Source organism: Grampus griseus (assembly GCF_964374135.1).
Source record: "Grampus griseus genome assembly, chromosome: 5".
Classification (NCBI taxonomy): Eukaryota; Metazoa; Chordata; class Mammalia; order Artiodactyla; family Delphinidae; genus Grampus; species Grampus griseus.
The window spans coordinates 73,575,799-73,590,882 of NC_138998.1; the positions used below are offsets into that span (position 1 = coordinate 73,575,799).

General features: G+C 50.8%; 1 protein-coding gene across 3 annotated transcripts in view; it reads left to right on the plus strand.

Annotated features, from left to right (window-relative positions):
• Positions 1-12,397: 12,397 nt before the first annotated feature.
• Positions 12,398-15,084, plus strand: part of HEG1 (heart development protein with EGF like domains 1) — a gene marked incomplete at its 5' end in the record, with an annotated part of 79,959 nt that continues 77,272 nt past the window's right edge. For all 3 annotated transcript variants that reach the window (XM_082654738.1, XM_082654739.1, XM_082654740.1), the window contains one exon: positions 12,398-12,668. In XM_082654738.1, coding sequence (XP_082510864.1) covers positions 12,398-12,668 — 271 coding nt within the window. The remainder of the gene's footprint in view (positions 12,669-15,084) is intronic.

The following is a 15,084-nucleotide window of genomic DNA, read 5'->3' on the forward strand; positions in this document are numbered from 1 at the left end:
CCAGAATTTCTTGGGTGAGGCCTAGGACATACTTTGTTTACTATTAATTTTTATGGGAGTATAGTTGCTTTACAACTAGGACATACATTTTAAAGTAACCCCTCCCCCAGGTGACTTTCTAAAGTTTGAGAAGCACAGGTGGAAAGGCTTTGAGCTGACCTGAGTCTGAAGCCGCTTGTCTCCATGAGCTCCAGGCTCTGTGATGGGCAGCAGTGGTCCCAGACCAGAGCTCCGTATGCTATGTGCTAGCGAGGTGTGCTGGTCCATGCTGGGGCCTGATAAACCAAACTGCGGGCGGCACGTCCATGGGCCACACACTTAGCCAGAGACAAAGCGCTGCAGGACCTCGTTCCACTAAGAACAGTGGAGTTGGGCTACATGCCCTTGGTGTGCCTGTGTGTGCACAGGTGTGTGTGTTTGCAGCTGTGGGTCTGTTTGTAGCCCTGGCCATACAAATTTTGTTCTCTCTGCCACCAGGTGGTAAAGCCCCTCTCCTTACCTCTCAGCCCAGCCCCCAACTCCTTCCTTCCTTCCTTCCAGTCCCACCTGCAGCTGGCATCCTGCAATTCATGGTCAATCTTTATAAATAAAATATCTTCACTGAGCCAGGTGTTATGCTAGATACCCATATTCATTGTTTCATTTGATCCTCAGAACAACTTAGTGAGGTAGGACTGTTATTTCCTCCATTTTACAGATGAAGAAACTGAGGCTCAGGAAAGTTAAGTTATTAGCTAGTAAGTGGTAATACTGGATTTGAACTCACATCATTCACTGTTCATGGTCCTGTGGACGCCAGCCCAAACCCTAAGTCTCCAATGGCTCCTCCTTCACCTCTAGAGCAGGTGTTGGCAAACGCTAGACCCGTGGGCCAAATCAAGCCCAGAGCCTGCTTTTTTTTTTTTTTTTTTTTTTTTTTTTTGTGGTACACGGGTCTCTCACTGCCATGGCCTCTCCCGTTGCGGAGCACAGGCTCCGGACGCGCAGGCTCAGCGACCATGGCTCACAGGCCCAGCCGCTCCGCGAGATGTGGGATCTTCCCGGACCGGGGCATGAACCTGTGTCCCCTGCATCGGCAGGCGGACTCTCAACCGCTGCGCCACCAGGGAAGCCCGAGCCTGCTATTTTTTAAATTGAGGTGAAATTCATATAAAATAAAATTAACCCTTATAACCACTGCCTGTTTTTGAAAATAAAGTCTTATTGGCACACAACCAGGCCCATTCATTCACGCATTGTCTGTGGCTGCCTTAGACAGTCTATGGCAGAGTTGAGTAGCAAAGCCTAAAATATTGACTGTCTGGCCCCTTATGGAAAAAGTTTCCTGGCACCTGCTTTAGAGGGTTTGATCTGGATCCAGGCCCCTGGGAGTGAGTTTCCTCACCATCTCCATCTCTATCTCCGCTAAGGAATGCCTCTCCTTCCTGAAGATAAACTCTCCTCCTGTGTTGGATGCACCTCCTGGACCTAGCTGCTCGGCTACCTGATTCCTCTTTCTTCCTCCTGTCTCCGCCCACACGCAGGTCAGTCCTGGCAAACACACACCTTGTGCCTGATCTTCCGGGTGCCATCCCATTTTTCTTTCTTCCCCTGATAAATGCCTGAAGTAGATCATTTATACCTGGACATCCCACTTTCTCTCCTTATAGTTTCCCTCCTTACCTCTACAACCCAACTTGTGCCCTTCAGCTAGCCTTTTGTGTACATCTCCACACGGATGCCTTGGAGTTACATGAAATTCAAGTAATCTACCTGGCATCCCATCTTCGCTAAGGTCATGTTATCCTGTTATCTTGCTGTCTCAAATCAGTTACTATGAGGCCACCTTTGCCCTTCTCTTTCCTTACATCTGTTTTCTTCCCGAATTCTGTTGCCTTTTGGGCAATATCTCTTGGGTTGCTCTCTGCCTCGTTCCCACCGTCAGTTCCTTGGTCCAGGTCTTCATCACTTCGTGTTGGGATCTCTACAGTGGCTACTGACTGTTCTCCCTACCTCGCATGCTCTCTTTTCTAATCTGCTCTCTCTAGCTCAGTTTTCAAACACTGAGAGCTCAAGTAGTATCAGGCCCTTGGTGCTTCCCTTTGTCCTTCCTTCCAGCCCCTCTTCCCCACACTCCCCATGTTACGCTGAACACAGGGAGTATTCACAGGACTCGGCACTTGTATAACACATTTTCTTCCACTTAGAATGTTCTCCTCTGTTTCCTTTGCTTGGTAAACTCCTAAGCATCCTTCAGGAAAGAATTCTAATGTCACCTCCCTAAGAAAGCTCTCTCTAGCAAATCCTCAGTGTTCTTAGAGCACTTGGTTCATACTTCTGTAAAGCAACTTCCTTTATATTATACTTATTTATGGATCTGTCTCTTCTCCTAATTTGCTGGCTAGTCAAGGGCAGGGACGACATACATCTTCCACATCCCTGTGTACGCAGAGCCTAGCACAGTGCCTGCTGGTATACAGAGGTGCTCAGTAAACGCTTCCTGAGCAGCCACTTTGATCATGTGCCTCTACTGCTGAAAGCTTACAGTGAGTTTTGCCACTGCAATTAGGTTAAGGCAGTGGTTCTCAACCCTGGCTGTACATAAGATCACCTGGGGAGCTTTTAAAAAATACTGATGCCCCACACCAGAGATGCTAACTAGGGAGGCGGGTTCCAGGCACCGACAGTTTGTAAAAATTCCCTTGGCAATTCTAATATGCAGTCAGGGTTGAGAATCACTAGTCTAATGCCTAGTTTTCAAGGCTCTCATTCATTCCTCCATCTCCTTAGGAGTTCCTGCTCAGAACCCCTCTTGAACAAGTGGCTTCCTTCCCAGATCCCTCTCTCTCAATTGGGTCACACTTCCCTCCCCACCCAGACGAGGGCAGGGACCCTGTAGGTTTGCATGCCTGGACCCAAAGTACAGGGCTGCCAGTGTTGTGAGAGCTCGCCGCAGGGCGGGAGCTTCGAGCACAGGGTTTGTTTGGGGTGGGCGGGGAGGAGGCACTGGGTGGGAGCTGGTGGCGGTGCCTAGCCTGCATCCACGCCAGCATGTGGATGGCCCCCGCGGCCCTACACCAACAAATGACCCCACGCTGGCAGAGAGCTCAGACCCTCAGATATGCTCTGCTGGCCAGCAGACATGCAGCCCTGTTTCCTGTTCCGCACGTTTGTCTGATTCTCTCCTCATGAGGGGACAGTGCAGGGAATGGGACGGGGCACCGGTTGGTATCTGAAGACAAGGCTAGCCCTGGCCTTCTGTGTGTACTCTGTGGGCACATCCCTCCTCTTGCGGGTCCTGAGTCTATCCCCAGGTCCCTACAGCTCAGTCAGTGAGGCTTTTTTGTGGTTTGTCTAGACCAGGGGCCCCCATCTGCTCTGAGCCAAGGCCACTTGGAAGGGACAAAAGATGTCACAGACCACCTGTTCCCAGTCACTCATGTGAAACAAAGACTTTTGGAGATGGGGCATTTTGAGACATGTATTATCTTTTATTTGTTATTTCTTACCTTTGAGACATGTATTTATCTTTTATTGCCCACAGTGGGTCAGGGGTTGGGGAGATCTTTTGTCTAAGGCCCCAGGTTCAAATTTGTTTTCTCAAATTTTAAAACCAGGTAAATCAAGAGCCTCATAGTGCGTCTGTTATTTTTTTCTTTAATATGAGAAATAATAATGCATTTTATTTTTCCATGACACTCTTTCCCTCACATCCATCATCTTACTTGATTGTCATAGTTTCCCTGTGAGGTGGCCATGCCTCCCAATGGCAGATACTACTGTCCATCCTTTGCGGATGAGAAAACTGAGACTCACTGAGGTTAATCGATTGGCTCAAAGTTGTAGAAATAGAGAAGAGAGAAGCCAGAACAAGGGCGCATGTGTTCTGCTTCCTATTCCAGAGCCCTTTTCTAAAACATCCCACTTGGCCACCTCCATCTCTTAAAACGAGAATAGTTTTCTTCTCTTTTCCTGATTCTAAAAGTAATAGATGCCCTCAAAAGACACATACATGGAAGTTAATAGCAGCATTATTTGTAACAGCTGCTCATGGAAACCGCTCAGTTGCCCATTAACAATAGAAGGGAAGACGAATTGTGGGATGGCCCCGCCCCGGGTGCTATGAAGCAAGGAGAATGAAGGGTTTATAAGTACATGTAATGATGTGAGTGAATCGACCGTCAGATTCCGAGCAAGAAAAGCCAGACACAAAAGGGAACATCCTACAGCACTCCACTGATAGAAGATATAAAACCGGGTGTTTTGTAGTTTATCAGAAACGACTAGTCTCTGCTGAAAGAAGTCAGGCTGGTGTGACTGCGTGGGAGGATGAGTGGAGGGGACGTGGCATCTCTCCACGTAAGCGCTGCCTCTACCCACGCTCTGGTAGCGATGAGTTCTGCGTGGTGCTTACTGCTGCTACACGTGCACTGTCGTCTGTGCACATCGTACTTTAATAAAAAGTTGTAAATAGTTACTCATGCTCTCGTAAGAAATGCAGATGACTCGGAGAAGGACACATATTCTTCAACCAGTTTGAAGAATAAAACACAGAGAATGTAAAAGTGTATTCGACAAATATTTGTTTTTAATGTATTTAGTTCTGTGCAAGTTTGTTGGAGAGAAGAAACAGAAAAGGGATGAAGGAAAAAAAAGGGGCTGAGCTGATTAGAGGAAAGGCGGGAAAAAAGAGTCTGATGGAGACGCAGAGAAAGGGACGGGCTGGGAGGCACTCTGATACAAAGTGAGACGTGAAGAAAAGTGGAGATTGTGATGCCCAGAAACAGCCCATGGAGGAGACCCCTGCAAGCGGAAAGCGACATAAAGGTCAAAAGAATGGAGGGCCCAATGGGACATAGAAGAAAACGGGGGCTCCAGCCTCACAGGGTGAGGCAGGGAGGATGGGCAGAGGGAGTAGGGGGGAAGTCGATATGGAGGTGAAGCCACGGACTGGCCCCTGATTGCTAACCTGGGCTGTGTGAGGGCAGCAAGTTATCGCTGCTCTTTGAAAGGCAGGGACGCTTAGCAGTTGCCTTCCCAGTGACTCCAGATCAGGGCCCAGCACTTGGAAAGTCTTGTCAAATATGTGTTGATGGATTGAATGAGATGATGCCTGCAAACCCAGGTGCCTCTGCCCACAGTGGGAACATCGCTCTGGGTTTTCTGCTCCTTCCTTAGGGCCCTGACCACTTTGCCTGGTGTCCTGGCATCCCAGGAATTTCCCTGCCTGCTCTGGGGAGGATTTTTTACACTAGAAGGTTTTGCAAAATCAGACCACTTTATCAGAATCCTGTTGCAACGGAGAATGTTCCTGGCTGCCTGATGTTTACAGTGTGCAACTGATTTTATCGGAGGAATGTTGTTTGGAAAGGAATGGTCTTCTCAGATGAGCAGACAAGAAACGGAAGGTCATTTGAGGACCCACCCCAAGCTGTTGAAGTTGGAACTCAGGGTTGCCATACATGATGCTCGGGAGCTTGGCCAAGCTGTGAGCAAGTCTTCCTCCCTGAAGGAGGTCCCAGCCCGTTTGCAGCAGGCTTGCCTTGCTGTGTTTACATTCTCACCTTGGCCCTCCAAAGCAAAGGCCTCTGGAACCCTGCACCAGCGGGCGGAGAAGCAGCAAGAGCTCCCTAGGCTTGGGGTCCAGCAAGCAGCCCAGCCGGACAAAACAAAACCATTCGTGACATACCAGAGAGGGACAGTAAAGCTTCTCCCGGGAGGTCAGAAATAGGGAGATGGGTTTATTCCTTCAGTTCTTTTGTCAAAATCCCAAGGCGCTCTGCTTCCCGGAACTCTGAACAAAACAGTGCAGGGGTAGCAAGTGTTCCCTGGGGGGCCTGCACCCTCTCTCTTCTGTTATAACCCTGGTGCTGTCCGGGCTGGCTCAGCAGCTTCTGTCTGCAGGGGCTCTTGATGTATCATCGGGCAGAGAAAAGGATGGCGTGGGATGCAGAGACGAGACTGAGATGCTAAGAGAGGCGGGGTCAAGAGAGGGCAGAAGTCTTTGCACCTGGTAGGAGGGAATCTATCCTGAAATGGGAGAGAGCCGATGTGCCCCGGCTCAGGCCAAGGATGCTGGGCGCCGCTCAGCAGAGAGGAGCACACTGGAAAGAGCTGGAGCTGCTGGACACTGTCCACCAATCTCTGGGAGCCCTGAACAGGGTGGGTGTGCTAGCACATTGGTCTCACTCTCTACAGCTTTCTAAACTTCTTCATTCTGATGGGTAGAATTGTGTCCCCAAGAAAGATACGTTCAACCCCTAACCTCTGGTGCCTGTGAATGTGACTGTATTTGAAAAGATCTTTGTAGATGTAATCAAGTTAAAATGAGATCAGACTGAATTAAGCTGGGCTCTAAATCCAATGACTGTGTCCTTATAAGAAGGCCAGATGAAGACACAGACACACACGGAAGAAAGAAGGCCACACGGCAATGGAGGCAGAGACCGGAGTGTTATGTCTACAAGCCAAGGAACACCGAGGATTGCTGGCAGCCACCAGGACTTAGAAAAAGGCAAGGGAGGATTCTCTCTCCAAACCTTCAGAGGGAACGTGGCCCTGCTGACACCTTGACTTTGGACTTCTGGCCTCCAGATCTGTGAGAGGATAAACTCCTGTTGTTTTAAGTCACCAAGTTTGTAGGTACTTTGTTTACAGTAGGCCTAGGAAATGAATATATTCACGTCCCTCCAAATTTCAAATCCTTAGTTCCCACCCCTTCAGTCCCCCACTCTTAACAAATAGCTTTGTATTTGCTATCTTACAAAAAAAAAAAAAAATCAAGTCCTCAGGCAGAAATCCGAATCCCCTCACCCCGCTCCTCTTTCCCTCCTCCCAAGGCCGGTCCCTCCACCTGTGCTATGGATTCCATCTTCTCCTGCTTCTCAGAAGCCCTTTCCTGTCAGTCATCTTTTCTCTTTCTTAGACCTTTGATATTTCTCTCTCCCAAGTAGACCCCTTCTATGTTCAAATTCTCCCACTAAAAGCGAGAAAAACTCCCTTACTCCTAATTCCCCTGTAGTTCCTGTCCTAACGCACTCTTCCTCTTCAAAGCCAAGCTCTCTTGAAGTTATCTTGACCAGCTTGGTTTCTTCACTTCCCATTCTTCCCAGCTCGCTCCATTGTCCCTTCTGCTCCACTGACACCTTTCTTAGTATGGTCACCGGTGACTTCCATGGGGCTAAAACCAGTGGATTTTCAGGTCTTCACCTTGCTGGACCTTTGGGCCGCGTTACACGCTGTTAACCACCATCTCCCTCCCTTTGCTCCAGTGACGCAACTTTCTCCTGGACTTCCTCCCCCATCTCCATGGCTCCTGCCTAGTCTTCCTTCTGGCAGAGTCCCCCCTCCCCAGCCACTTCATGGTATGTCCTCAGGGCTCATTCTTAGGCTCCCTTCACTGCCTACAGTCCTCTCTAGATGATCTCATTCCCAGGTAGGCAGATCTAGACCTCAAACTTGGACCTCTCCTCTCAGCTCCAAGGCTGCAGATCTAAATGCACACTTGACATGGCCACGTGCACAGCTCAAAGACATCCCAAGTCCAAGACAAAGTTAACGATCTTGACCTCAAAGACCTAATTCTCATTCACTGTTCCCACTTCCTTGTGAATGGTACCACCATCCATCCAATTATGAAGGCCAGAAACTCAGGAAACCTTTGACCTCTTTTCCTCACCCTCCATATCTGTCCGCTTACCTTGTGGATCTTACCTGCACAGTCTCAAGTCCATACTCGTCTCTGAACTGATTTCTATCATCCTCATCCAAGAATTATCATTTCTTATGTGGACTCCCGAGAGTTCAGGCATCAGTGCTTGTTTCTTTCTAAATCATTCCCATTATCATAGCCAGAATGGTGCTTTCCATTCCCACCTCACTAAGCTAAAACCTTGAAATGACTTCTCTAAATTCTGAAGATAAAGCAAAAATCTTAAAAATGGGCTGTTAGGGTCTGCCTGATCTGGTCACTCTGAAAGTCTCCGGCCTCACTTCCCTCCACACTCTTTGTGCTCCAGCCACGTTGGCTTTCTTTGGTCCTTTCCATTTATCCCAATCCTTCCTGCCTCAGGGTCTTTGCACATACGCTCCCCACTCACCTTTGCCTCATTAACAGCCTACATGTTAATGGCCTACAGAGCTTTCAGATAGTAGCTCAATCTCATGTTTACAGGGAAACCCAACCCTCTCTCCCTCCTTCAGGGCACTTTCTACACTGACAAGTTTACATTTACATTTTTTGATAACTATCTGTCTCCTCCAAACCTTTAAGCTCTGTGAGGTCTGAGACTCACCCAACGCCCAGCACAGTGCCAGGCACAGAGTAGTCATTTAGTAAATATTTGTTGAATGACTAAATAAAAGAAAGAAGGCGCTACGTTGGGTTCTGGAGATACAAAGAACAAGGCCCAGGACTTCCCAGAAAGCAGCTGGTTGTCGATGAGGGGTGGAAGGGACAAGCAGATGAGAGGATGAGTAAACAGACCCAGGGTGTAGAAATGTGATGAGCACATAGCAGAGGAGCAGGCCAGAGGACGCAGTGATGGCCGGTCCCAGTGTCCCACCTCCAGACGAAGCTCAGTCAAGGAGTCTGTGGACGGGTTTCTCAGGCCTCAGGGCCCCTAGTCCCGTGATGTTACTGATATGCAGTCACCACTGTGTCCACGGCCACAAACCCTGCAGGGGCACTGTCCTCAGGAACGGGCACACGTTGGGCCTGTTGCAAAGGCAGCGTTATTAAAGGCTCTGGTTACAATAAGAGCATCATGTGCAGCATTTGAGTCCGATGGGCTTCTGATGCCTTCCAGACAGTGATTTCATCGTATTCTCAGATCAGCCCTGGGACGCAGCAAAGCGTAAGGATTTTTCTCCCCACTGTACAGCTGGGGAGACTGAGGTCAGTAGAGATCACTTTTCTTGGCCAAGGAGTGAGAACAGCTCAGGAAGAGAACTTGGAGAGAACCCAAGGCCCTCTCTGCGGGGTCCGCCCCCCAGACCAACTGGCAGGGGAGGACACCCCAGACCGAGCGTACATTGTAGCAGCAGCCTGCAGGCTTGTTTACTTTGGTGCAGAAGGACGTTTCATCATCTCTTGGAACCACAGAATGTTAAAACAGATGGGCCCTAAGAGATCATCTGATTCGACACCCTTGTTTAACGAGGGAGGAAACTGAGGCCAGAGATATGAATCTCCCTTCCCCTCCCTTTCCTTTTCCTGCCCAACTGATGCTGAGCAGTAGGGCAGAGACGGCTAGCTGTTTACCCAAATCTCTTCTCCCCTTCTAGCCTATATGGCTAGACTATATTTCCCAGACTCCTTTGCGGTTTGGTGAGGCATGTGACCATGTTCTCTCTAGTGAGATATAAGAGAACGTGAAGCCTGGCCCATCAAAACCTCCCATCCGCACATCTCCATATTCTTTTTCACCTCTGGCTGATCGGGATGTCAATTCCAAGGACAACGTTGGAAGCTGTGCATTAGAGAATGGCAGAGCTGCCACAATGCCGAGGCCCTGAAAGGCTATATGAGAGAAAGCCACCCCCTGACCTGAACATCAGTGCCTAAGGCTGTTAAGTGAACAGGGAGAATAAAATATCTGCCACATAAAGTTGCTGCGTTTGGGGAGCCTCTCATACAAGTAGAGACAGGAGAGCCCCTGCAAAAGCTCTGACCACATACAGCATTGGGTAATGGACATAGAGGCTCACTGATGATTTCACTGTCAACCACTTTGGAGTGGCCCCTCTGGAAAGGCTAGGAACCTGGCTCCTAACTCACTCAATCCAGGAATCTGGTCTGAGCTGGCTTCCTACCTGTTTAATTCTAGATCAATAGACTCCCAGGGCTGGAATGGACCTGGGAATGTCATCTGATTTATCCCCTTGGCTCCTGACAGGGCCTCTTCTAAGCCATCTGAGATGACCAAAAATCTTGTCTGGATTTTTATATCCCTGGGAAGGAAACACTCCACATTCCTTAGACACTTGTTTTATTCTTCCTTGCTACGGTGTCAGAAGGTTCTTTACTGAACCCTAAAACAGCAGAGCTGGAGTATTCCTTAGCAATCATCTAGGACAATCTTTGTTTTACAGATGAGGACACTGAGGCCTAGATCACACAAATAGTGGTAAAGTCAGGACAGGAAGCAAGGGCCCTAAGGTCAATCTGACTACTCTTTCCAGGGTTCTGTCTGCCTCTAACTCTCTCTTGCTGTTTTCTCATGTTCTGCCTGGGAGGAGCTGAAAATATGCTGGGGTCCATCTTCACTGTGATCAATCTTCCCAGGTTCTCCTGTGTTTCCCCCCTCACCCCTTCCCTCACCTACCCAGCTAACCCGAAATAGGTCCTTCTCCTAGGAGGCAGAGAGAAGATCAGAGAGGTGAATCTATGCCTAAAGGGGAGGCACGTGTGACAGGTGCATGTTTGCTCCTTGGGCCTCGGTAGTAAAGACATCTCTGAATCCACACCAGAAGCCTGTAAGGGTCATTAAATCCTTAAATATTACTGGTTGCCCAGGAGGGCAAACTGGGCTATGTGAAATGTTGTCTGAGGAAGGAAGGGAGCAGCAGTGACCAGAACCTCTGAACACAGTGTCTTGGCTTATTGGGGGTTTTCTGGCTGCATTTGGGGGGCTGGGGGCAGTCCTGCCTTGTTAAAATGAGAGCAGGATCCCAAGAAGTTGAACTGGGGCCATGAGCGCAAACCGAGTTTCTTACAGGGGTGTTATTGTATATGGTACTTTCTTGGAAAGACCTGGAAATTCCATGTGAGAGCACTGGAAAGTTGGGTTTGTTTTGTGGCTCTTTAAAAACAAAACAAAATAAAACCAAATCATTACTCCTCACTCCACAATTTAAGGTGAGCTTGTACATAGAGAGCATCCTTTATGTTTTCTGCCAAGTGACTCACTTGGACTGAATCACCAGAGAGTGGGCCTGGGTCCATCTGCAGCTGCCCTGGACACCACAATCTGCTCATTAACCTGAAGGGGAAGTCATGGGGCTCAGAGACAGCAACTGAGCGGAGCAGAGAAATGGGGTGGAGACAGGCCTGAAAGGGAAGTCCACACTCATAGTTTCCCGAGCATCTGGTGGTCAGACGCGGTCCCTAGTGGAACTGACGAGATCCCCAAGGAGCTCCAGTATTCATTTCAGTTGAGACATTATCTGGATTATTGCAAATTCATAATTGTGGGACCAGAATTAATGATGCCACATGGTCGTTCACAGATAAATCCCTTAATCTTTGGGTCTAGCTTCAGAACCTTGAGCAAGTTGTCCTTTCATTTTGAGCCCTTCTTTCTTCACCTAGAAATGCAGAGGCTTACAGTCTAAAAATTTAGACATTTTATCCTTTATTTACCAAGAAAGTCTGTTTACACAAAATCTTTGAATCTCTCCTCCGAAAGTGTCCATTTAAAATTCAGGGATCTCTGTGCACCCTTCTGTTTAATTTGCGATCTGCAGCCCTTTTCCGGATATGAGTTTGCCCTAGCCCTGTCTGAATTCACAGTTTTCTTTTCCCTGCAGCCTGTTTGGGTGTCCTGGCGGTGACATTTCTGCAGAACTCTGGTGTGAGCCAAAGGCAGTGGTGGGATGGGGATGCGGATGGAATCCGGGCTTGAGAGGGCGCAGGGAGGGGCATAGGATGACTCCCGAGTTGGCTGCGGGGTAAGGTGTTAGGCTTGGCCACCGCCAGCTCAGCCCCACCCTGGGGACTGGAGGAGAGGTGGTGGGAGAGGTGCAGGGGGTGTCAGATTAGTAAGGGTGGGGAACAGGGCCCCAGGTTCCACTTCTCTCGCATAGCAAAGCGCTTTGTATGATCTAGTTGGTGCTAATTATGTTCCCCAGCACCTGCTTTTCACCCATGGGCTGTGCATTTAAGGAGTTGGGAAATTCTGGTTCCAGATTCGGAAGACTCCGGTTTTCTAAATTTTCTGCACATGGCAGGGCAATACTAATTGGGGGCGGGGGGGAAGGGGGCGGCGTGTGTGTGTGTGTCTGTTTGTGTGTGTGTCTATGTGTGTGTGCCCGAGGTTGCCGGCTCCAAGGACCTCCCCCCGCGGTCCCAGGCCGGCGCTCGCGGGCCCGGCCCCCGCCCCCTTCCTGCCCTCTCCCCGCCCCCGGCCCGGCCGCGCTCGGCCGGTGATGTCAACCCGAGGAGGAGCCGCCCGCCCCGCGACCCGCCCGGGCTAATCAGCATGTAGCGGCGCCGGGGCCGCCTCCGCCGCGCCCGCCCGGCCCCCGGCCTCCCTCCTGCGGCTCCCCACAACTTTTGAGGCGGGGACCGCGCTCTCAGCCTCACTTCGCTCACTTCCCCGGCCCCGGGCAGCACCCGCCGCTCGCTTCCCTCGCACCCGCGCCCGCCCCGCGCCCGCCCCGCGCGCCGGGCATGTGAGCGCGGGCGGGCGCCGCCACCATGGCCTCGCCGCCGCCTCCGCTCCTGCTGCTGCTGCTGCCGCTGCTGCTGCTGCTGCTGCCGCCGGCCGCCCCCGGGACGCGGGGCCAGCCGCCCTCTCCGGGAGGCGCGGGGCCGGCGGGGTCGCCCGAGCCCGGCCCCGAGCGCGAGCTGCCGCCGCCCTCGGAGCGCCACGGGCCCGCGCCCCCCGGCCACCGCCAGACGACCACTGCGCCGGGCGCCGCGATGCGGCTGGGACCCTCGGGCCGGGCCCCCGGAGGCAGGAGCGCGGGTGAGTGAGAGCCGGGGACTGGCGCCGCGCGAGCCTCGGGCTGGGGGCGTGGGCGCGTCCGGGGCCGCATCCCCCGCCCTAGGCCCCGGCGCCGCTCGACCCCGGAGGGGGCTCCGCTTCCCCGGGGCGCGCTGGGACCCAGCGCGGGGGGGCCGGGCGGGAGGGCAGCGAGCTGGGAGAGTGGTTTTCTAGCCGCTTTCGCGGGTGGCTGGACTTGGGGGTGTGACCATCCTGTTCTCCCCCCCATCCCCTTGGAAGAAAACTTATCTCGCATGGTGTACCCCGGACCCCGTATACACCTACCTTAAAAGAAATAAATTTTTAAAAAATCCACACCTTCAGAAAGCACCTCTCCCACTTCGGAGGTGATAACGTCCGACGGGTCCATTCCCCAATCCCATTCTTCTATAGATACAGAAATAGGCCTCTTCTGGTACAGAGCCTGACTTTCAAATTTAAATAACTGATATTTTTAAAGGGTTCTAGCCCTGAGGATATTTGTAAAGGACAAAGGATGTAGTTGGAAACCAAACACTCTGCTGGCTCTCTCTAAAGCAGAGAGACTCCAGGAACTGTGTGGAGATGGGGCTCCAAGGTGAAGCCCAGCAAGGCAGACGCTGCCACAGGGCTGTCCCCGAGCCTTTCCTCCCCTTTCCTTTCCCCGTGAGCTGGGGCTCCATGCGCAGCCCCCGCCTGTCGACTCAGAGGGACCTGCCCTCTCTCCTCCGGACGTTTTTATTCAGTTCCTTCTTTGGGTCTGTAAGAAATGCTAAGGACTGAGTGGAATTCCAACCGTAATACCATTGTGACCTTGGGGATGTCACCTCTTTTGATCTCAGTCTGTCCGTCTGTGAAATGGAAGTAATGATCCCTGCTCTTCCCAGCCTCCTGGTGATGATGTGACAAAATGAAAGTAAAAATAAGTGGAGAGTGCTTTGAACAAAGCCAGCAATGCGGTGGCGTAAGCCACTGCCTTCCTGTGAGTGACACAAGGCGTACGTTCTCGCGGGTTGTCCGGAGAAGCCAGGTCGCTTGAAACAGTAGGTGTTGTCTTGGAGTTTAGGTGGAGGCTGAGAAGGTTTCATCTTTCTAATGGATACTTCATTTAAGCCTCTCATATCACACAAACTTTCCAGGATAGGAATTAGCTTGCTTCGTTGCACCTAGGGATGCTTCCTCTAATTAAATAAGAAAAAAGCTTTAAAAAAACCCCATCAGATCCTCCAGTAAAAACTCAATTCCACATTCAGTAGTAATCCCGTCATTGCAAATGCCTTGTCCTCGTGAACTTCTCCCTCACTGGCACAAGATTGAGACACTGAGGAACTGTAAGGGAAGAGAGAGGGGAAGGAAGCTTCCAGACCTACGAGAGACACAGTCACCATGACTGCGACTCTAGGTGACTTACAACGTCCATCATTTTAAGTTCCACAGGAAGGAATCAAAAACATAAAAGACAATATTTCCTGGCTTTCTCACACTACAAGAGTAACCAAAGAATACTGTGCAGAAATTTGTGCATCTTCTAAATGGGAAGTGGAGTGCAGGGGATTGAGGCCATCTCAGGAACTAAAAGCAGTTTCTCTGGCTGGAAGTCAGGCTTTCTTAGCTGTAGGGCCTGATCTTGTTAGTGGAGGGGTGGGAGTGATGCTGACTTGTGGGGGACCTGGCTGGATGAGGCTGGTACAGGAGTCTCCCTCCTTCTCTCGTGGCTGAGAATCCCACACATCACAGCTAGGTGTCACAGGGAGAGAGACAGTGGAGGCAGTTGGCTTAGGGACTCAGCAGGTAAGAGTTGGGGCTGATCTCCCTTGCTGGTCACAGACACCCCTCTCCCCCGCAACGCCATATGTGAGCCACACTTCCTCACAGGTGTGGCAGGTAACTGCTAATCTTGGCTTTGCAACCTTCCCAGTTACAAAGATTCATTAGGGGAGGTGAGAGCAATGGAGGTTTCAGGTGCGTGAGGCTCTGGGGGAATGCACCTGAGAGTCCCAGAGAGCAGGTAGGCAGGAGCTGGGGTTGTCCAAAACTTCTCTTACCTAAGAGGATCTCCCCTGGGACCACCACCCCCTCCCCCGCACTGTGCACAGACACCACCCAAGGAGTGTCTGCACTTCACCTGAGCTAAGGCAAGATCTCAGGTAGGATGTTAGGAAGGTGAGATGAGAAAAGAGGAAATTGATTACCTGTTGAAAACTTCTAGAAGCTACCAACATGGCTTAGGATTCAGGCAGGACCTGTGCTGCTTTTCTGGTGGTGGCCCACATCACGTCACTTAGAGGGAAAAAGAAACAATGAACAAGAAAGCATCCAGTGATTTCAGTGAGTCCACGTTTCCTAATAACCTCTGAGATTTTCTCTGGACCCTTTTTGATCGGCCACCATGTATCACAAGGTGCAATCAGTTATTTCC